Source organism: Musca autumnalis, unplaced genomic scaffold (genome assembly GCF_047663935.1).
Source record: "Musca autumnalis isolate F117 unplaced genomic scaffold, ASM4766393v1 scaffold_4, whole genome shotgun sequence".
NCBI classification, from domain to species: Eukaryota; Metazoa; Arthropoda; class Insecta; order Diptera; family Muscidae; genus Musca; species Musca autumnalis.
Window position 1 is genome coordinate 238,640,668 of NW_027411977.1, and position 22,336 is coordinate 238,663,003.

Sequence of the window (22,336 nt, forward strand, 5' to 3'; positions counted from 1 at the left end):
AGATTTCTATTACCTCCTGGGAAATAACAAGAGTATATATCAATAGAATCGTTCTCTGACAGTACTCGAATGCCAATATTTTCAATTAATGATGTATTTAGACTTGGTAATAATCGGTGTTGAATATGCTTTTTAACTAAAATTGCCACTCCTCCACCCCTTTGATCTTGGCGGTCTTTCCTGTAGCAAGTAAAATTTTTGTTTTTTATCGAACAGCTGCTATTTAGCCAGGTCTCGTTGAGCAGACATATACTTATATTTTCAGTTTCTAAAAAATTAAATAGTTCATTTACTTTGTTACGAACGCCTCTTGCGTTCCATGAAACTACATTCAATTGGGGACTCAATTTAAAAATTTAAATGCCAGCGAAGTAACGACTTCAAACTGATCAGCCTTAGATTTACACTTCCTTAAACTTGAAATCAACTCGAGGGTTAAATTTTTCATTTCTTCTAATGAAAAAAGAGTGTCCTGATTCGTTTGAGGTACGTTCCATTCAGCAGAGCGTGGGACTTCTCCCTGTTTCAGGGTATTGGGAAAAACATTACCATAATTTGCGCTGTTTTTGTATTGTACAGTCGGTCTTATTCGGTTTCTTGGCTGATATTTCTGCCTTATTTCTAAGAAAGTCTTTCTAGCCGGACAATCAAGAGAAGATGATTTGTGGGCACCGTTGCAGTTTGCACATTTCTCCGTTGAACCATTACATTCAGATGTTTTGTGATTACCAGCACAATTAGCACAGAAAGTTTTTACGCCACAACGGTTTGAGCCATGGCCGAACATCTGGCAGTTGTAACATTGGGTAATTTTGTTCCTATTTGGTTTTTGGTATTCCCATGTTACTTTTATATGGTTTATTGAAGAGTATCCGTGTCGCAACTCTTTAAGGCTAATCGACTTTCTTTGAAAATATACTACATAAATGATATTTTCTTGATTGTAAGTTTCAACTTTTTTAGTCACCAATTTTACGTCTATGCATTTTAATCCCATATTAATGAGCTCTTTTTTTAATATCATTGGGTCCATTTTATCCAAACCTAAAAGAATGGCCTTGTAAGGTTTTTCATGCTTTGCGGTATATGTGAAAAACTCTACGCTAAGATTGTCCTTAAGCGCCTTTAAGACTGGATCAACATCTGTACCATTGGTCAAAAAAAGTTTCAATCCAATTGAAATCTTTTTGATTGAGTAATCATTTATTTTGAGTATTCTGCACAACTCATGTATTTGTTCTGTTTTGCATTTTAATATGGTAATGGGGGGTATCTTTACTTTAATCGAATTATCGATTTGTACATCATCATTAGTGTTGACATCTTCAATATCATCATCATCTACAGTTTGGAGAGGCAAATAAAAGTTTTGACTCACTGCTCCCTGGGGAGAGCCATTAGGTTTTACCTTTTTACTCATTTTATTATGCCTCTGAGAGGCAACAGCATCGTCGTCGCACTGTCTCTTAATGTTGTTGTTTTAACTATTTTATTCTTGTAAGTGTTAATTCAAGACACAAGGCAAGAATAGCTGTACTTTTCTAATTTGTTATTTGGTTTAGTAAAGAATTTATAATTTGAGAAGAAACACGTCTGTAATGTTTAAGGGGTACAATACGACTGAACTTATGCTTATTAAATAAAGCGATAATTTGAACTGAAATAAATGTTTTTTAATTTGCCGATTTTTTGCCGATTTTGAAATTTTTTTGCCGATTTTGCCGATTTTGGCACCCAAAAAGTGCCGATTTTCGACCAAACTTATCTGGCATCCCTGTCTATGGGCAAACTCGAAAATCGATCACAAGATAATCGATTATGCGATTTTCCCTCCAGACAAAAGTCGACTACGATTTTTAGATTTTTGACTGCAAAAAGTCGATTAATCGATTAACCGAAAGTCGACTTACCTATCCCTAATCTGGCTTTCGTTTTTCGTAAGAACGCAATAATTATTTGCATCATACTTGTCTACAACACACAAAACAACGGAGAATTATCAAAATAAATAGGTAAGAAAATGCAAAAATTATTAATTATTTCATATTATTATTATTTTATTATATTATTATTATATCCCGTTATTAACATTTGAAAGAAAAACTCAATGCCAATTTAGTTGTTGTTGTTTTCGTTATGGAGAGAAGACAAGATGATGAGAAGAAAAAATGACGAAAGAATAAAGTAAACGATGAAAAAACGATTGAACTACCTTCAATTGATGTGGTTTGTGTTGTTGTTGTAAAAATAAACAATAAGTAATTTTTTATTTCATTTCGAGATATTCATTTTTTGAGAATTGCAATCATCGTCTTTTTTGATTAATTACAAAATTTTGTGTATATTTTGTTTTGTCTTCTTTTAAATTCAAATAGCAGCAAGCAGAGTGGTGTAGCGTGCAGCAGCAGCAACAGACGACGCACTAAAAACAAGTTGAAAGGAGTTTGTTGCTCTGTCCGTCGTTGTGTCCCTGAAGAAGAAGACATCATATCCGTTTCCTTTGTGTGTTGCGTTTGTGCGACTGTTGGTTGTACATAGGTGAAGAAAAAGAGCAAGCAATACAAAAACAACAATTGTTTGTGGCGAAAACAAAGAAACCTAAGGATACCTTTGTTTCTTTAAAACAACCACCGTCTATTAGCTTCTATCATCGTCATCATCATGAGTGCGGCCACTTTACCAACAACATCAACAAATTTACTACAACATCAACAGCCATCAACATCAACAGAAGCTTCATCGTCGTCATCATCTGTGGCAGCAGCACTGGTGAAAACTCGTGGAGCAGCTGAATTTGGAGCTGATGTTGCCTCAACATCACATTTTCCAACATCTCCCGCCATTTGTCGTTACTTCCAGCGAGGTATTTGCCGTTTTGGTTCGGTTTGTCGATTTTCACATGATTTGCCTGGTGGTGAGGTAATCAACTCGAATACAAATAATTCTACTAACACAGCAGACAGCAGTAGCACCAACACCACCACCAACAACACGTTTAATAATGAACGTCCCAGTACCAGTCGCCGAAACTGGGCAAATGCTCCAGCTTTTATACCAGCATCAGAACAAACTGGTGGTGAGATTTTAGAGCCAACAACTGTTGATCCCAATCATTCATGGGCTGAAGTTGTTTTTGGACCAAATGCTCGTGGCCGTGGCATGATACCACATATGGCTAGTGGTTTTCATGAGATTGGAAGCATCGATGAAGAGTGCCCGTTTGAAAGTCCATGTCCCTATGGCATGTATTGTGTCTATGCCATACACATGGAACTGTGTGAAATGTGTGATCAATTTTGCCTACATCCCACGGATGAGGAACAACGCAAGAAACACAAAAAAGAATGTTTGCAACAACATGAACAGGCCATGGAGCTGTCATTTGCCATTGCTCGTTCCAAAGACAAGACCTGTGGTATTTGTTTTGATACAATTATGGAAAAGGCTGGAAGAGAAAAACGTTTTGGCATCTTACCCAATTGTAATCATATCTTTTGTTTAGAGTGTATACGTAAATGGCGTCAAGCTAAACAGTTTGAACATAAAATAACCAGGTAAGGGTAGGAAATTTAAGAAAAATATTTTATTTATCTAATATTGTTTTTTTATATGTAGATCCTGCCCCGAATGCCGTGTTTCCTCAGATTTTATTTGTCCTAGTGCCTTTTGGGTTGAGACCAAAGAGGAAAAAGATAAACTCTTGGGAGATTATCGAAAAGCTCTTGGTATCAAAGACTGCAAGTACTTTAAAAAGGTTAGTAGCAGCATGCTTACGATTTCAAATGCCTTCCATTGGTTTTCTAATTATTTCTCTTATTATAACTTTATTCAGGGTGATGGCAAATGTCCCTTTGGTAACAAATGTTTCTACAAACATGCCTTACCCAATGGTGATTTAGTAGATGTTGGCTGTCCTAAAAGGACTCGTAAAATTCATCGCAGTAATAATGAAATTATAAATTTACTTGATGTAAGTATAACCTCTAAACAAAAACAACAACAAATATACATATATAAATATGCTCGCAGCACACACATACCTCTACTCACACTAAAGTTGTACGAAATTTCTTTGTGTGTTCACCAGACAACAACAACAACAAATATAGGCAAAAAGGTCAATGCTATCTGAAAAAAAACAAGAAACGAACAAAAAGACAAAAGGATTTTTGGACTTTGTTACCCTTTGAAAGGGGTAATTTTGTTAAATAGTTGACAAGGATTTTATATTAGATGCAATTTTTCATTTGAAAATCCTGAGAAAAAAAGTTACTGGTGTCAACTATTTTATGTTCTTCTTTTACAAAAAACAGCACCAACATGTAGCCGAACTTAATCGTTAGAAGGCCAGATAGGGGAGCTTAAAACTCAAGCTTTGGCGTAGCTCAAGTTGAAGATTGCTTAAATGAATTTGAATAGGAGATCAGATGGGCTGGTGGAACCAAATATTTTGTTTAACGCAGGGTCTGGGATCATGTTATTTGTATGGTCAAATTACTCATCAGCAAGTAGACATTTATATTTGGAATCAGAATCAGAAAGTGAAGTGATTTAGAAAATTCTCGTAATATGTTGATTTCAATAATAGAAACAAAGTATTGAATCAAAACTACTTCAAAATATTATTCCTCATTGGCCCATCATCATCGTCAAAATGTGAGACTCCTTCGCAATCCGCTCAAGAGTAACCAGACGCGGGCCCTAAAATCACCTAATGAGACCCAATTTCCTCGCCGAACTTTCGGGACTAAGAAATAAACGTGAATACCTCCGCACAAAAGAATTGACAATAAACTCCAAACTCGACAATGAAAATCAACAGATTGATCGTTGCGCATAATCGAAAAAAAAAAAATTATTGAATTATCTAGTGTTACAAAATTGTAACTGAAACTAGTAAACTGTCGGTAAGGGTTAAGTCAGTCTCTCGAACCCTGCGAAAAATGACTAGAACTTTGGTCATGTTTGGTGACGCCACACTAACGGATCCGAAGAGGTGCGCAAGATATTTTAATCGACAATTTGTTGAGCAACCAGAGAGTCAAAGGATGAAGAGGAGGAGATAATGTTGCAAGTGCCACCAAAAATGCAACATCATCCAAAGCGTTCAGCCCGCACAGAATCTATCCTAATCTATGCGCAACCTGTTCCGAAGTCAGTAAATATGACTGAGTGGTTTTACTAAAGAAGGCCAGCCATTTATGAAAGGTCAATTTTCTATTTTGCCAAGGAAGGCGGTAACTTCCTGTTTATCTCTTGAATTCTGAAGATGAGATTTACACTGAAAGTGGAGGTTGACCACTAACTCCCACAAGATCTTCATTGTCACATTTTATTTATCCGGCATGCGTATCCATCTGCGACAGGTTGAAAAGTACGAACATGGTCCTCAAGACTAAACGTCGGCACTGGAAGACAAATAAACTTTGTTGACCCCTTTTTAAACGCGCTAGGACGATTTATGGTAAGCTGTGTGGTATCAGTAAGATGCACAACCTTTCCGAATGCTTCGGTTCGGAGAAAGAGAGGTACAACAATTCGATATAGAGGTATTGCACCCCCAATTTTTAAGCAGATGAACGTCAGTTGCCTCTACAAATCGCAGCTTCGTCTCATTTCTATTTGGGCTAGGGTTGATGCCAGCGGACAAAACATATTTTCACTGTCCAGCTAACTAACCCCAAAAGCTATATGGTCACTGCCAGTAGAAATATCTATTTCCATGGCATCCTGAGTGCGGGCAAGCGTTACGGGGTAGAACCACAGTCAGGATTGACGCTTTGGTGGACGTGGTTCTGGGCGAAGAGATGGACTACTGCTCCACACCCCAACCGCTAAAAACAGTAAGGTCAGGTAAAGGAAGGATAAGCACGTCTATAGAAGGACAGTGCGTTATTGCAACAAATTTGTTGACAGGTCCTCAAGCGATGTTTCACAAGCGGAGTTATGCAGATTCGGTTGAATCATCGATTCGTGAAGCGTTAAAAAATATATATCCTCACATGGAGAAGAGTTCCCACGAATCAAAGAGCGAAAATCCGGTGGATTTAAGCTGCTCAAGTCTATTGCGTACACATGTGGTGTTTGCGGCAGGTTCGGACAATTAGAAACCTTCGGTCTACGGTCTTCTATTCTATAGAAGACTCCTATATATAGAAGACTCCTATATATATTCTATAGAAGACTTCTATAGAAGCCTCCTCCTACGGAGGTCTTCTATTCTATATAGAAGCCTCCTCCTACGGAGGTCTTCTATTCTATATAGAAGCCTCCTCCTACGGAGGTCTTCTATTCTATATAGAAGCCTCCTCCTACGGAGGTCTTCTATTCTATATAGAAGCCTCCTCCTACGGAGGTCTTCTATTCTATATAGAAGCCTCCTCCTACGGAGGTCTTCTATTCTATATAGAAGCCTCCTCCTACGGAGGTCTTCTATTCTATATAGAAGCCTCCTCCTACGGAGGTCTTCTATTCTATATAGAAGCCTCCTCCTACGGAGGTCTTCTATTCTATATAGAAGCCTCCTCCTACGGAGGTCTTCTATTCTATATAGAAGCCTCCTCCTACGGAGGTCTTCTATTCTATATAGAAGCCTCCTCCTACGGAGGTCTTCTATTCTATATAGAAGCCTCCTCCTACGGAGGTCTTCTATTCTATATAGAAGCCTCCTCCTACGGAGGTCTTCTATTCTATATAGAAGCCTCCTCCTACGGAGGTCTTCTATTCTATATAGAAGCCTCCTCCTACGGAGGTCTTCTATTCTATATAGAAGCCTCCTCCTACGGAGGTCTTCTATTCTATATAGAAGCCTCCTCCTACGGAGGTCTTCTATTCTATATAGAAGCCTCCTCCTACGGAGGTCTTCTATTCTATATAGAAGCCTCCTCCTACGGAGGTCTTCTATTCTATATAGAAGCCTCCTCCTACGGAGGTCTTCTATTCTATATAGAAGCCTCCTCCTACGGAGGTCTTCTATTCTATATAGAAGCCTCCTCCTACGGAGGTCTTCTGTTCTATATAAGCCTCCTAAGGAGGTCTTATGTTCTAAAGAAGCGTCCATCGTAGGACTTATGTTCTAAAGAAGCATCCATCGTAGGTCTTTTGTTCTATAGAAGCCTTATACGGAGGCCTTTTGTTCTAGAGAAGCCTTATACGGAGGTCTTTTGTTCTAGAGAAGCCTTATACGGAGGTCTTTTGTTCTATAGAAGCCTTATACGGAGGTCTTTTGTTCTATGGAAGCCTTATACCGAGGTCTTTTGTTCCATAGAAGCCTTATACGGAGGTCTTTTGTTCTATAGAAGCCTTATACGGAGGTCTTTTGTTCTATAGAAGCCTTATACGGAGGTCTTTTGTTCTATAGAAGCCTTATACGGAGGTCTTTTGTTCTATAGAAGCCTTATACGGAGCTCTTTTGTTCTATAGAAGCCTTATACGGAGGTCTTTTGTTCTATAGAAGCCTTATACGGAGGTCTTTTGTTCTATAGATGCCTTATACGGAGGTCTTTTGTTCTATAGAAGCTTTATACGGAGGTCTTTTGTTCTATAGAAGCCTTATATGGATGTCTTTTGTTCTATGGAAGCCTTATACGGAGGTCTTTTGTTCCATAGAAGCCTTATACGGAGGTCTTTTGTTCTATAGAAGCCTTATACGGAGGTCTTTTGTTCTATAGTAGCCTTATACGGAGGTCTTTTGTTCTATAGAAGCCTTATACGGAGGTCTTTTGATCTATAGAAGCCTTATACGGAGGTCTTTTGTTCTATAGAAGCCTTATACGGAGGTCTTTTGTTCTATAGAAGCCTTATACGGAGGTCTTTTGTTCTATAGAAGCCTTATACGGAGGACTTTTGTTCTATAGAAGCCTTATACGGAGGACTTTTGTTCTATAGAAGCCTTATACGGAGGTCTTTTGTTCTATAGAAGCCTTATACGGAGGTCTTCTGTTCCATATAAGCCTCCTAAGGAGGTCTTATGTTCTAAAGAAGCATCCATCGTAGGTCTTTTGTTCTATAGAATCCACATACGGAGGTCTTCTTTTCTTTTCGATCGTCTGAGCCCATTTCTAGCTCCACTTTGACGTCCTTAATTAAAAAAAGCACTGACCTTTTTGCATATTTTTATATATTACAACGTTTACATACTGAGTTTCGAAAATTTTAAATGAATTTCAATTTCTTTTTTAATTATATTATGAGACACTCATATATTTGTTTTATTCGAGTTTCCATTTAGACAATGCGTCAAGAAAAGCCGTGTTGCTTATATTGATCTCAATTCTCCTAAAATTTTCGAAACAAAAATTATATTAATGATGGTGTATTATACAAACATACATATTTTTATACGTATTTTTATACATATTTTTTATTTATATTTCAAATATGTATGTTATCTCTTTTTTTTGGCAATAATTTTTTTATTTGGTTTATTTAAAGAAAAATTTTAAATTTTGTTCTCATTATTTTGGTTTGTTTTAAACATTTATCAAAATTTTATCACCAAATTGTTTCTCTTTCTCTATTGTTTTGGCGTGTTCTCTTTAAATTCTCGTCACACATAAGTGTTTGTTGTGTAATGTAGATAAATAATTTTAAAGTAAAAAACAGAAATCAAAAAATCGACAATATTTTTAACAAGTAAACGTTTTGTTTTCTTTTCTACGTTTTCCCTACTCTTTTTGCTCTGCTCTTCTCTATAAATAAAAAAATAAAAATTAAAATAAATAACGATAAAAAACAACAGGTGTGATATCCTCATGTGTCTGTATTAGATTCAAAACTGCTACTACTACTCAAATTTCTCCCTCTCAACAAAACACAAAAAGAAAATTAAAAACTTTTACTAAAATAAAAGACAAAAAACTAAAACAACTAAAAAAGGTTTTCAAACGAAACAAACAAACAAAAAAAAGTAACATTGCTTTTATTCGCAAATCGTCATTGCCATCACCAACCAAACAAAAAACAACAACCACCACCTCAACACATTCTCAACAAAAACAACAAATAAAAATATGTGATGTGTGAATAAATAGCTATTAAGCGTTTTTAAATGTGTTTATTTCGTTTAAAGATATATATACAACAAAAACAACAAATTATGATTAGTATTTTTAAGCTGTGACTTTAAAACCCGAAACACGTAACGAATACAAAACAACAAATACAAATTATCATTAATAAGTCAAAGTTATCTAGATACGAGGTCGAGGACGAAGACGAAAGATGAAGATAAACAATTTACCCCCCAATTGATAATAACTAAATAATAATACAAATTTATCTTAAGTTTTAAAACCCAAACAAAGAAATCTAATTGCCTAAAAAGTAACAAAAAAATACACAACCCCTATTTATTCTAAATTATAATTGTAATTACCTACATATTATATAGATCTAGCCGCCATATAAATTAAAAACAGAAACATTATTAAACTTAAGGCTTTAAAAACAACAAACTTGAAATTTTAAAACAAATTTCCAATTCACAACAAATTTCTAATGTGTTCTATTCGAGGAGACGAAGAAGAAGGAATGACTTAACAAAAAGCTTTAAATAAGAAATTTATGTTTTTTTGTTTATGCATTTTTGCAATTATTTTTATTTATTTATTTTTTTTTTCAATTTTTTAGTATAAAATATTATTTAGTTTTAATTTTTATAGTCTTAATTATTAACATCATATCTTAGGTTATGTTTACATTTACAAAGGTTTGTAGCTATGAATTTCATTGAGAAAATTTTGCAACGAAATTCAAACTTTGCTTTTGGAAGAGCTCTTAAAAGCTAGTATTTAAAAAAAAAATATTTAAATATTTTACAAGCAATGGGGTCCAAAAAACATCCTGCGGAATTCTTCTATTTTATAGAATCCTCCTATAGAAGACTTCTATTCTATGTAAGCCTCCTACGGAGGTCTTCTATTCTATAGAAGCCTCCTATGTAGGTCTTCTATTCTATAGAAGCCTCCTATGGAGGTCTTCTATTCTATAGAAGCCTCCTATGGTGGTCTTCTATTCTATAGAAGCCTCCTATGGAGGTCTTCTATTCTATAGAAGCCTCCTATGGAGGTCTTCTATTCTATAGAAGCCTCCTATGGAGGTCTTCTATTCTATAGAAGCCTCCTATGGAGGTCTTCTATTCTATAGAAGCCTCCTATGGAGGTCTTCTATTCTATAGAAGCCTCCTATGGAGGTCTTCTATTCTATAGAAGCCTCCTATGGAGGTCTTCTATTCTATAGAAGCCTCCTATGGAGGTCTTCTATTCTATAGAAGCCTCCTATGGAGGTCTTCTATTCTATAGAAGCCTCCTATGGAGGTCTTCTATTCTATAGAAGCCTCCTATGGAGGTCTTCTATTCTATAGAAGCCTCCTATGGAGGTCTTCTATTCTATAGAAGCCTCCTATGGAAGTCTTCTATTCTATAGAAGCCTCCTATGGAGGTCTTCTATTCTATTGAAGCCTCCTATGGAAGTCTTCTATTCTATTGAAGCCTCCTATGGAAGTCTTCTATTCTATAGAAGCCTCCTATGGAAGTCTTCTATTCTATTGAAGCCTCCTATGGAGGTCTTCTATTCTATTGAAGCCTCATATGGAAGTCTTCTATTCTATTGAAGCCTCCTAAGGAGGTCTTCTATTCTATAGAAGCCACCTAGGGAGCTCTTCTATTCTATAGAAGCCTCTTACGGAGGTCTTCTATTCTATAGAAGCCTCTTACGGAGGTCTCCTATTCTATAGAAGCCTCTTACGGAGGTCTTCTATTCTATAGAAGCCTCTTACGGAGGTCTTTTATTCTATAGAAGCCTCTTACGGAGGTCTTCTATTCTATAGAAGCCTCCTACGGAGGTCTTCTACTCTATAAGAAGCCTCCTATGGAGGTCTTCTATTCTATGGAAGCCTCCTTCTATTCTTTAGAAGCCTCCTATGGAGGTCTTCTATTCTATAGAAGCCTCCTATGGAGGTCTTCTATTCTATAGAAGCCTCCTATGGAGGTCTTCTATTCTATAGAAGCCTCCTATGGAGGTCTTCTATTCTATAGAAGCCTCCTATGGAGGTCTTCTATTCTATAGAAGCCTCCTATGGAGGTCTTGTATTCTATAGAAGTCTCCTACGGAGGCCTCCTATGGAGGTCTTCAATTCTATAGAAGCCTCCTAGGGAGGTCTTGTATTCTATAGAAACCTCCTTTGGAGGTCTTCTATTCTATAGAAACCTCCTTTGGAGGTCTTCTATTCTATATAAGCCTTCTACGGAGGTCTTTTATTCCCTAGAAGCCTCCTACGGAGGTCTTTTATTCCATAGAAGCCTCCTACGGAGGTCTTCTATTCTATAGAATCATCCTACGGAGGTCTTCTATTCTATAGAAGCCTCCTATGGAGGTCTTCTATTCTATAGAAGCCTCCTATGGAGGTCTTCTATTCTATAGAAGCCTCCTATGGAGGTCTTCTATTCTATAGAAGCCTCCTATGGAGGTCTTCTATTCTATAGAAGGCTCCTATGGAGGTCTTCTATTCTATAGAAGCCTCCTATGGAGGTCTTCTATTCTATAGAAGCCTCCTATGGAGGTCTTCTATTCTATAGAAGCCTCCTATGGAGGTCTTCTATTCTATAGAAGCCTCCTATGGAGGTCTTCTATTCTATAGAGCCTCCTACGGAGGTCTTCTATTCTATAGAAGCTTCCTACGGAGGTCTTCTATTCTATAGAAGCCTCCTATGGAGGTCTTCTATTCTATAGAAGCCTCCTATGGAGGTCTTCTATTCTATAGAAGCCTCCTATGGAGGTCTTCTGTTCTATAGAAGCCTCCTATGGAGGTCTTCTATTCTATAGAAGCCTCCTATGGAGGTCTTCTATTCTATAGAAGCCTCCTATGGAGGTCTACTATTCTATAGAAGCCTCCTATGGAGATCTTCTATTCTATAGAAGCCTCTTAGGGAGGTCTTCTATTCTATAGAAGCCTCTTAGGGAGGTCTTTTATTCTATAGAAGCCTCTTAGGGAGGTCTTCTATTCTATAGAAGCCTCTTAGGGAGGTCTTCTATTTTATAGAAGCCTCCTATGGAGATCTTCTATTCCATAGAATCCTCCTATGGAGGTCTTCTATTCTATAGAAGCCTCCTATGGAGGTCTTCTATTCTATAGAAGCCTCCTATGGAGGTCTTCTATTCTATAGATGCCTCCTATGGAGGTCTTCTATTCTATAGAAGCCTCCTATGGAGGTCTTCTATTCTATAGAAGCCTCCTATGGAGGTCTTCTATTCTATAGAAGCCTCCTATGGAGCTCCTCTATTCTATAGAAGCCTCCTATGGAGGTCTTCTATTGTATAGAAGCCTCCTATGGAGGTCTTCTATTTTATAGAAGCCTCCTATGGAGATCTTCTATTCTATAGAAGCCTCTTAGGGAGGTCTTCTATTCTATAGAAGCCTCTTAGGGAGGTCTTCTATTCTATAGAAGCCTCTTAGGGAGGTCTTCTATTCTATAGAAGCCTCTTAGGGAGGTCTTCTATTTTATAGAAGCCTCCTATGGAGGTCTTCTATTCTATAGAAGCCTCCTATGGAGGTCTTCTATTCTATGAAAGCCTCCTATGGAGGTCTTCTATTCTATGAAAGCCTCCTATGGAGGTCTTCTATTCTATAGAAGCCTCATACGGAGGTCTTCTTTTCTATAGAAGCCTCATACGGAGGTCTTCTATTCTATAGAAGCCTCCTATGGAGGTCTTCTTTTCTATAGAAGCCTCCTATGGAGGTTCTCTATTCTATAGAAGCCTCCTATGGAGGTCTTCTATTCTATAGAAGCCTCCTATGGAGGTCTTCTATTCTATAGAAGCCTCCTATGGAGGTCTTCTATTCTATAGAAGCCTCCTATGGAGGTCTTCTATTCTATAGAAGCCTCCTATGGAGGTCTTCTATTCTATAGAAGCCTCCTATGGAGGTCTTCTATTCTATAGAAGCCTCCTATGGAGGTCTTCTATTCTATAGAAGCCTCCTACGGAGGTCTTCTATTCTATAGAAGTCACCTAGGGATGTCTTCTATTCTATAGAAGCCTCTTATGGAGGTCTTCTATTCTGTAGAAGCCTCCTATGGAGGTCTTCTATTCTATAGAAGCCTCCGATGGAGGTCTTCTATTCTATTGAAACCTATGGAAGCCTCCTACGGAGGTCTTCTATTCTATAGAAGCCTCTTAGGGGGGTATTCTATTCTATAGAAGCCTCCTATGGAGGTCTTCTATTCCATAGAAGCCCGCTATGGAGGTCTTCTATTCCATAGAAGCCCGCTATGGAGGTCTTCTATTCCATAGAAGCCCGCTATAGAGGTCTTCTATTCCATAGAAGCCCGCTATGGAGGTCTTCTATTCCATAGAAGCCTCCTATGGAGGTTTTCTATTCCATAGAAGCCTCCTATGGAGGTTTTCTATTCCATAGAAGCCTCCTATGGAGGTTTTCTATTCCATAGAAGCCTCCTATGGAGGTCTTCTATTCTATAGAAGCCTCCTATGGAGGTCTTTTATTCTATAGAAGCCTCCTATGGAGGTCTTCTATTCTATAGAAGCCTCCGATGGAGGTCTTCTATTCTATTGAAACCTCCTATGGAGGTCTTCTATTCTATTGAAACCTCCTATGGAGGTCTTCTATTCTATAGAAGCCTGCTATGGAGGTCTTCTATTCTATAGAAGCCTCCTATGGAGGTCTTCTATTCTATAGATGCCTTCTATGGAGGTCTTCTATTCTATAGAAGCCTCCTACGAAGGTCTTCTATTCTATAGTTGTTGTCCTCCCACTTGATGGTCATAGATCATAGGTCCTGAAATTACCGGCCAGATTGACCTCGATATCGATGTCATACCAGATCCTTACGATTTCCTTCAAGTGGGTAGGACGGAAGACTGAGAGCCCCGTCTTGCTGGTTCATTGTCTATCTTATTTAATACCTTTAGAGCAGCCTCCAAACCACACCAAGGTACTTTACTGTGCGGCACGATGTCCATAATATTTCTTTTCTTGGTGAATGGTATAAACACTGTTTTAGCTAGATTAACACCAGAGGTTAAATAAATAGTTCCTTCTTGGCACACTTCCTGTTTCACTCAATGGAACTTTTTGTAATTTTTTTTTTACCACTGCATTTCTTTGCTAAATGTCATTCTCTCATTGTATTTCCCTGAAAAGAAAGATATTAAAGATGAACGCCTAAAAGTATGCTTTAATTTTTGCCATTGATATTCATTGGTCTTTGAATCAAGAAGTATAATAGTTTTTCTGCTTTAATTAAAAGTTTTCCTTCAAATACTACTACAAAATTTTCAAATTTCAATTGAAATAGATATCAGGGTCTGTTTCTGAGAATTTTATCCGAAATTCAAAGCAAAGGCAATACAATTAAACTTAATTTTATGTAAAGATTTTTTTGTTGATTATCCTCCAAGAATATTAATATTTTTAAGGATGTTCAAAGGAAATACAACTAAACTTAATTTTATGTAAAGTTTTTTTGTTAATTTTCCTCCAAAAATATTAATATTTTTAAGGATGTTCAATTTTGGATTCTCTTTCCCTAAGGGTCTCAAAAAGAACTTTTGTTTGGTTAGAGTTTCGGAAATTTGCAAAAATTTTTGTCTTTCACGTGAAAAAATATAAATAATATACAAAATTAAATTTTTATAAAATCAATTGAGAATATTTTCAAAATGTTCTATACAATCATAACAAACATTTATTATATTTCATTGTTTTTTATTTATAGCCCGATTTTCTATGTTGATGAGAAAATGAAAACGAACGAAAAACACTCAAACAATAGTTTTCGAATAAATACTAACTAGTTTTTGTTTTCAATACAAATCAAAATATTGAAAACTCAAAATGATCTCAAAGTTTTTCTTTCGCATTCATTTACGAGTCGACACACAGAACAGGGTCGTCCTTAATTTTTGGCATATAATGATAATTACCTTTTTTATTATTTTGGCAATTATTTTTTAGTTTTATTTTTATTAAAATACTTTTTCATTTATTTTTTTCGAAACCAGAAAAAGATCACTCTATTTTTTCATCTGTATTTGTTTTCTTTTTTCTCATTATAGATCTATCTGTATGAATTTCTTGAACAGCGTAATTTGAATTTCCTTGATTTTTTTACAAGCACAGATGAGGAACACGATGATGATTCTTCTAGTGATGAGGATTAAAGAAAAAAAGTATATAAAAACATAAAAAAAAAACAAAAACGAATAATGGTTATATTATAAATGTATACAACCAACAACAACAAAAAAAAGAGAAAAACAAAATTCAAAATCGTATGTGTATAATTTGGCATTACTATTCTCTATCTCTCTATTAAATATTAAAAAACAAAAGAGATCGTAAAACAAAAACAAATCACACAAACACACACAAAATATCAAAAGCAACAAATCCAAAAACAAAATCTTTAAGTATTCAATAGTATAAAAATTGATCCTAAAAAAAAACAATTAATAAGGAAGAAAAAATAAGACCAAAAAATCATATATCAAAAGTAAAAGCTGAAGCAAATTGGAAAACTAAACCACAAATAGTAAAAAAAAATAATATTTCAATTACAAATGGAAAAAAGAAAGAAAGCTTTTTTCTCCCTCCCCATTTCTTGCTACTTCCATTAACATAAAATCAAACAATACACACACCCACACTTTCATAAAAAACATAAAATTATTAACAAAAGGCTTATGAAAAATATATTTAGCAACAAGTATATATAACAAATGTATGTCTATTATAGAATAACAAAGAAAGTAACATTTTTCGTCCTTTCTCTGGAAAAAAAACCTCTTAATTTAAAGAAGAAGAAGAAGTAAACGAAACACAAACGCCACACAATCTCACCAACAACAAAACAAATATTATATTAAAAACTAAAACACACGCGTCGTTATGCAACGAAATTACAAACTAATCTTAACAAACAAATTAATTAAAAAAGCAATATAGTTTTTTTTCAGTTTTCCTTTTTTCCAAAGGCAAATAATTGCAAATTTCTATGTTTAGTTTTCTTTAAAAATTTATGGCCCGAAAAAATTTTAATTTTAAGTTCTTCCCCAAAACCATGGCTCCTGTTTTTTTTTCATCACTTTTTAAAGATTTTTTTCTGTTTCTTTTTTCCAAAAAAATATAGAATTTAAATGGTTGTTTTTTTAAATAATATTTTTGATATTTGTTATATTAAAGGCTGCTTATATATTGTTTATGTTTATATGTATTTAGCTATTTAAGTTCTTTTTGATACTTTTCCCAAGAAAAAAAAACTTTGTTTAATTTTCCTCTTTTTGTTAAATGTCTATTTTTGTATTTAATTTATTTCTTTTTTTGTAAATCTATGTACCAAGCCCATTTGGCCCCCAAAAATACTGTTCCAAAAATAGTGATATTTTTTATAAATTCTATAAAATTGTTTTTTTTTTTTGTTAATTAACGGTGGTTTACTTTGTTCAAAGACCAAGTCCTTTTTGTATTTCCAGTGAAACGAAGGAAATTAGTGTTGTTATTTTCCAATTGCAATTAGCCAGGAAGTGGATCCATATTTTCTTAATTAAAATGTATATTTTTTTGATATTTTACACGGCATTTTTTGGTTTAATTCCATTCCCCTTTTCATTTTTTCTAAAAAGAACGCAATAATAACTATAAACGTAAAAGCCTAGAAGTATGCTTTAATTTTTGCCACACATGTTTATTGTTCTTTGAATTAAAAAGATACTTGTTTTTTCGTTTAAATATAGTTTTTACCTTCAAATACTATTTTAAATTTTCAAATGTTAATTGAAATGAATGCCAGGGGGTGGTTTTCAAAAGTTTATTCTTAATTGAAAGCAAAGGAATTACAATAAACCCCCAATTTATGTAAAGATTTTTTTGTACATTACCATCCATAAGTATAAAAATTTTTAAGGATGTTTAACTATGGTGATGGGTAGTTACTCTACTAGGAAACCTTTGAGAGCCAACCTTTAATTGGAATGGATCTCAGGGTATGTTTCGGGGACATTTATTCGTAATTCCAAACAAATGAATTACAATAAAACTCCATTTTATTTAAAGAATTATTTTGTTCATTTTCCTGCAAAAGGGTTCAACATTTTTTAGGATGTTTCAATACAGTAATTGGTAACTATTCCCCTAGGAAACCTTTTGGAAAGTGAAAGAAACTATAAAGAATAATAGAATAAAAGCATACTTATAGCAAAGGAAAGAAAATAAATGTGAATATATTTTAGTTTTTTCTTTTATTAAAAATTTTTTAAAGTTAAGTTAAATAAGTGTTTTTTTGGAATATTTTTCACCTTGTTTTTGTAATGGACATGTAGTAATGAACCTTATTGTCCAAATTTTAAGCATATTTAGCCCTTGCTTTTACGTATTCCTAGCGAAATCAAGGCAAACAAAATATTTTTCATCCTAAAGTTTTTGGATATTTAATTATTTTTTTTTTATTTAAATGAACGAAGTTTCGATCGTGTTAATACTTTTGATTTTTGAAAATATATCTTGTAGCAGGTCTCGGGATGAATTTTTGATATTTACATTGGGTATTTTTCCTACTTTTTTTCGGAAATAAAAAGGAAAAGGCAAGAAAAGTATTTCCATTTTCACGAAAAGGGGTTTTTGAAGAAATGCTTTTAGATTGGTTTCACTTTGTTTTTGGAATCGGCGTGTAGTAACAAGCCCCCACAGCGTAATTACTAAACCTATTCAGACCTAGATTCTATGTCCTCATACTAGAATCAAAGCAAACAGAATATTTATTTTTTCATCAAAGTTTTTGGAGATTTTATAAGTGAGAGAAATTTGGAGTGTGCTAATACTTTTTTTGTAAGTAATCTTTTAATATGCCCTTGGATATAGTTTTGAAATTTACAGTGGGATGTTTTGTCGACTATTTTTTTCAAAAGTACAAAATTGATTTTGTTTTTAGATAGGTTTTCATTGAGGTTTTGTTTGAGTTATCAGATAGGTTTTCGCTTTGTTTTTGTTGTCGACATCTAGTAAGAAGTCCTACAGTTTAATTTCAAAGCCTATTTCCATGTTTTCCTAGGATATTTAGAGCAAACAAAACATTTGCTTTTCTTTTTTCAAGAAGTGTTCAGAGGTTTTATTAAGATAAAAATTAAAATATTTTAGGGCACATACGAAGGCTCGTGGATTTTTAAAAATATTTTTAGAGGTCCTATAAAGGCTCGTGGATTTTTAAAAATATTTTTAGAGGTTCTATAAAGGCTCGTGGATTTTTAAAAATATTTTTAGAGGTCCTATAAAGGCTCGTGGATTTTTAAAAATATTTTTAGGGGTCCTATAAAGGCTCGTGGATTTTTAAAAACATTTTTTTAGAGGTCCTATAAAGGCTCGTGGATTTTTAAAAATATTTTTAGAGGTCCTATAAAGGCTCGTGGATTTTTCAAAATATTTTTAGAGGTCCTATAAAGGCTCGTGGATTTTTAAAAATATTTTTAGAGGTCCTTTAAAGGCTCGTGAATTTTTAAAAATATTTTTAGAGGTCCTATAAAGGATCGTGGATTTTTAAAAATATTTTTAGAGGTCCTATAAAGGCTCGTGGATTTTTAAAAATATTTTTAGAGTTTCTATAAAGGTTCGTGGATTTTTAAAAATATTTTTAGAGGTCCTATAAAGGCTTGTGGATTTTTAAAAATATTTTTAGAGGTCCTATAAAGGCTCGTGGATTTTTAAAAATATTTTTAGAGGTCCTATAAAGGCTCGTGGATTTTTAAAAATATTTTTAGAGGTCCTATAAAGGCTCGTGGATTTTTAAAAATATTTTTAGAGGTCCTATAAAGGCTCGTGTATTTTTAAAAATATTTTTAGAGGTCCTATAAAGGCTCGTGGATTTTTAAAAATATTTTTAGAGGTCCTATAAAGGCTCGTGGATTTTTAAAAATATTTTTAGAGGTGCTATAAAGGCTCGAGGATTTTTAAAAATATTTTTAGAGGTCCTATAAAGGCTCGTGGATTTTTAAAAATATTTTTAGAGGTCCTATAAAGGCTCGTGGATTCTTAAAAACATTTTTTTAGAGGTCCTATAAAGGCTCGTGGATTTTTAAAAATTTTTTAGGACAACTACAAAGGGATTTCAAGCGCGTTTTAATCTGAATAGGCATTTCGTAACAATTTCGTAACAATTTTGATACTATTTGATTTATTTTTTCATAATTATTCAACATCAAGGCAAACAAAATATTTTATTTTTCAAAAAAAAAGGGATTTCTAGCGTGATTTTCATATACTATCAGATTATATCCTCAGCATGTAGGCTAACGAGGTTATGTCCACTTTGCTGTGATCAAAAATGTGCTTCATCAAAATAGTGGTTTTAGACCTTAAATATGTTTGGAAGAAATCCGTACCTGCGACCGTCTGTCGGCTGGTTTTCACGATAACTCTTAAACCACTCTTAAATTCTTAAATCCACAGATTTGCCCAAACCTTTGGATCTCGTAATATGTTGTCCATTTAAGATAGAAGTTGGGCCATATTGGTTCACACTTTCAGGTACTTCAACAATTTTCGTTAAAATGTTGCACACCCAAAGGGAGCAACTAATTTGCTCCATACTATCCACGATCTACCATTGATCAGGTTCGAATATATCGATCCACCATTTGTCGGGTACTTCCCACACAAAAGTACCAAAAACAAAAAGGCTTAAGATGAGTTTAAGCATTAAGCTCGGATCGGGACCAAATTTTTTCCACAGATAGGACTCGTTACCCTGGTCACAAATATATACAACATTTATTGCGGAAGTTCATAATTCCTGAGATATGGGCCTCCGAAGTTCCGAAAATTCCTTTGTTAAAAAAATTTTTCAACTTAAAAGATATTTTGTTCCCGTGCCCTAGATTTGCACCTGTCCATAGCAGAAAGTCTTAAATCCCCGGCCGAAGGGAAAGTCCATACTTCCTGAGATAATGGACCATAAGCTCGAAAAAAAACCCCGTCGGCACCAACGAAAATGACTGATGAGCACGATGACTTATGAGTTGAGTATCCGGTAAATAAATAAATAAATAAATAAATAAATAAATAAATAAATAAATAAATAAATAAATAAATAAATAAATAAATAAATAAATAAATAAATAAATAAATAAATAAATAAATAAATAAATAAATAAATAAATAAATAAATAAATAAATAAATAAATAAATAAATAAATAAATAAATAAATAAATAAATAAATAAATTAATTAATTAATTAATAAGTAAATAAATAAATAAATAAATAATAAATAAAAATAAATAAAAACAAATACAAAAAAAAATAAAAAAATAAAAAAAAAAATAAAAATAAATAAAAAAAAATAAAAATAAATAAAAATAAATGAAAATAAATGAAAATAAATGAAAATAAATAAAAATAAATAAAAATAAATAAAAATAAAGAAAAATAAAGAAAAATAAATAAAAATAAAGAAAAATAAAGAAAAATAAATAAAATTAAATAAAAATAAATAAAAGTTAATAAAAATAAATAAAAATAAAGAAAAATAAAAATAAATAAATTTTTTTTTTATTAATTTTTATTTATATTAATTTTTATTTGTATATTAATAAAAATAAATAAAAATTAATAAAAATTAATAAAAATAAATAAAAATAAATAAAAATAAAGAAAAATAAATAAAAATAAATAAAAATAAATAAAAATAAATAAAAATAAATAAGAATAAATAAAAATAAAAAATAAATAAATAAACATAAATAAAAATAAATAATAATAAATAAGAGTAAATAAAAAAATAAAAAAATAAAAATAAATAAAAGTAAATAAAAGTAAATAAAAGTAAATAAAAATAAATAAAAATAAATAAATAAAAATAAATAAAAATAAATAAAAATAAATACAAATAAATACAAATAAATACAAATAAATACAAATAAATAAAAACAAATAAAAATAAATAAAAATAAATAAAAATAAATGAAAATAAATGAAAATAAATACAAAATAAATAAAAATAAATAATAATAATTAAATAAAAATAAAAAAATACAAATAAATAAATAAAAATAAATAAAAATAAATACATAAATATAAATAAAAAAAAATAAAAAAATAAAAAAAAATAAAAAAATAAAAAAAATAAATAAAAATAAATACATAAATATTAATAAAAATAAATAAAAAAATAAAAAAAATAAATAAAAATAAATTAAAATAAATAAAAATAAATTAAAATAAATTATAATAAATTAAAATAAATTAAAATAAATAATAATAAATAAAAATAAATAAAAATAGATCAAAATAGATAAAAATAAATAAAAATAAATAATAATAAATAAAAATTAATTAAAAATAAATAAAATTAATAAAAATAAATAAAAATTATTTAAAAAATAAATAAAAATAAATAAAAATTAATAAAAATAAAGGAAAATAAATAAAAATTATTTAAAAAATAAATATAAATAAATAAAAAATAATAAAAATATAGAAAAATAAATAAAAGTAAATAAAAGTAAATAAAAATAAATAAAAACAAATAAAAATAAATAAATAAAAATTAAGGAAATATAGAAAATGTTAGAAATTCGTCCACTCTTTAGGGGTATCCCCCCACAAAAGTTCAAAAATTTGTTTGAAATACATTTTTAAATAAATAAATAAAAATAAATAAATAAATAAAAATAAATAAAAATATATAAAAATAAATAAAGATAAATAAAAATAAATAAATAAGGATATTTAGAAAATGTTAGAAATCGGTCCAATCTTTAGGGTATCTTCCCACAAAAGTTCAAAAATTTCCTTTGAAATAAATTTTTAAATAAATAAATTTCAAAATTGTTGGCTACCTAAACCACAAAAATTAAAAAAATGCAGTTTTAGTGCGTGCTTTGAATTTTTTGCAGCAGGTTGCCCACGAGATCATAGCTACGACGATACAATTTTTTCGGGGGCAAGTCCACACCTCCTCAGATAAATACCCTTATTTAAAAAAAGAACAGAAAATTCATAAGTTTATGAGATATTTTAATATTTTTGCCTATAGAGCCTTTACTAGCCTCAAATAGCATGGATCAGGAAATAGGTTATGTTTCTTGATATCAATATGAAAACTAAACATTCGAAAGAAATGTCTTGATAAAAATATAATATAAGTCCCAATTTACATTAGGCGATTTTCCTTGCGGCAATTTTTCTCGTTCTCTTTTAAACTTGCCTCTTGCGTTTATACAAGCAATACTGTTTCGGCAAGTTTTGTTTTCAAAACATTGGAAATAATGTCAAAAACGAAACATATAAAAGGAATTGCCTGATGTTCCACTTCTGTATAATTTTGTCTAAA

The 22,336-nt window shown here is 32.3% G+C and overlaps 1 protein-coding gene across 3 annotated transcripts; it reads left to right on the plus strand.

Moving 5' to 3' along the window:
• The first annotated feature begins 1,859 nt into the window (after nucleotides 1–1,859).
• On the plus strand, nucleotides 1,860–16,442 carry Mkrn1 (Makorin 1). 3 transcript variants are annotated; one of them, XM_073987032.1, is made up of 5 exons: nucleotides 1,860–2,012; nucleotides 2,379–3,554; nucleotides 3,616–3,754; nucleotides 3,833–3,970; nucleotides 15,073–16,442. In XM_073987032.1, exons 2-5 carry the CDS (start codon nucleotides 2,662–2,664, stop codon nucleotides 15,175–15,177), a joined length of 1,275 nt encoding a protein of 424 aa, XP_073843133.1. In that variant the 5' UTR covers nucleotides 1,860–2,012; nucleotides 2,379–2,661; the 3' UTR covers nucleotides 15,178–16,442. The 3 variants fall into 3 exon arrangements, with proteins under 3 accessions (XP_073843133.1, XP_073843135.1, XP_073843134.1); XM_073987034.1 differs by having other exon boundaries at nucleotides 1,886–2,012; nucleotides 2,383–3,554; XM_073987033.1 differs by having other exon boundaries at nucleotides 1,913–2,012; nucleotides 2,376–3,554.
• Nucleotides 16,443–22,336: the final 5,894 nt, after the last annotated feature.

Excerpts from the sequence above, each read along its gene's own strand:
- Mkrn1 (XM_073987032.1), top strand. The coding sequence starts at position 2,662 with ATGAGTGCGGCCACTTTACCAACAACATCAACAAATTTACTACAACAT. Across the intron at positions 3,755-3,832 it reads ACTGCAAGTACTTTAAAAAG|GGTGATGGCAAATGTCCCTT; the intron begins GTTAGTAGCAGC and ends AACTTTATTCAG. Across the intron at positions 3,971-15,072 it reads AAATTATAAATTTACTTGAT|ATCTATCTGTATGAATTTCT; the intron begins GTAAGTATAACC and ends TTCTCATTATAG.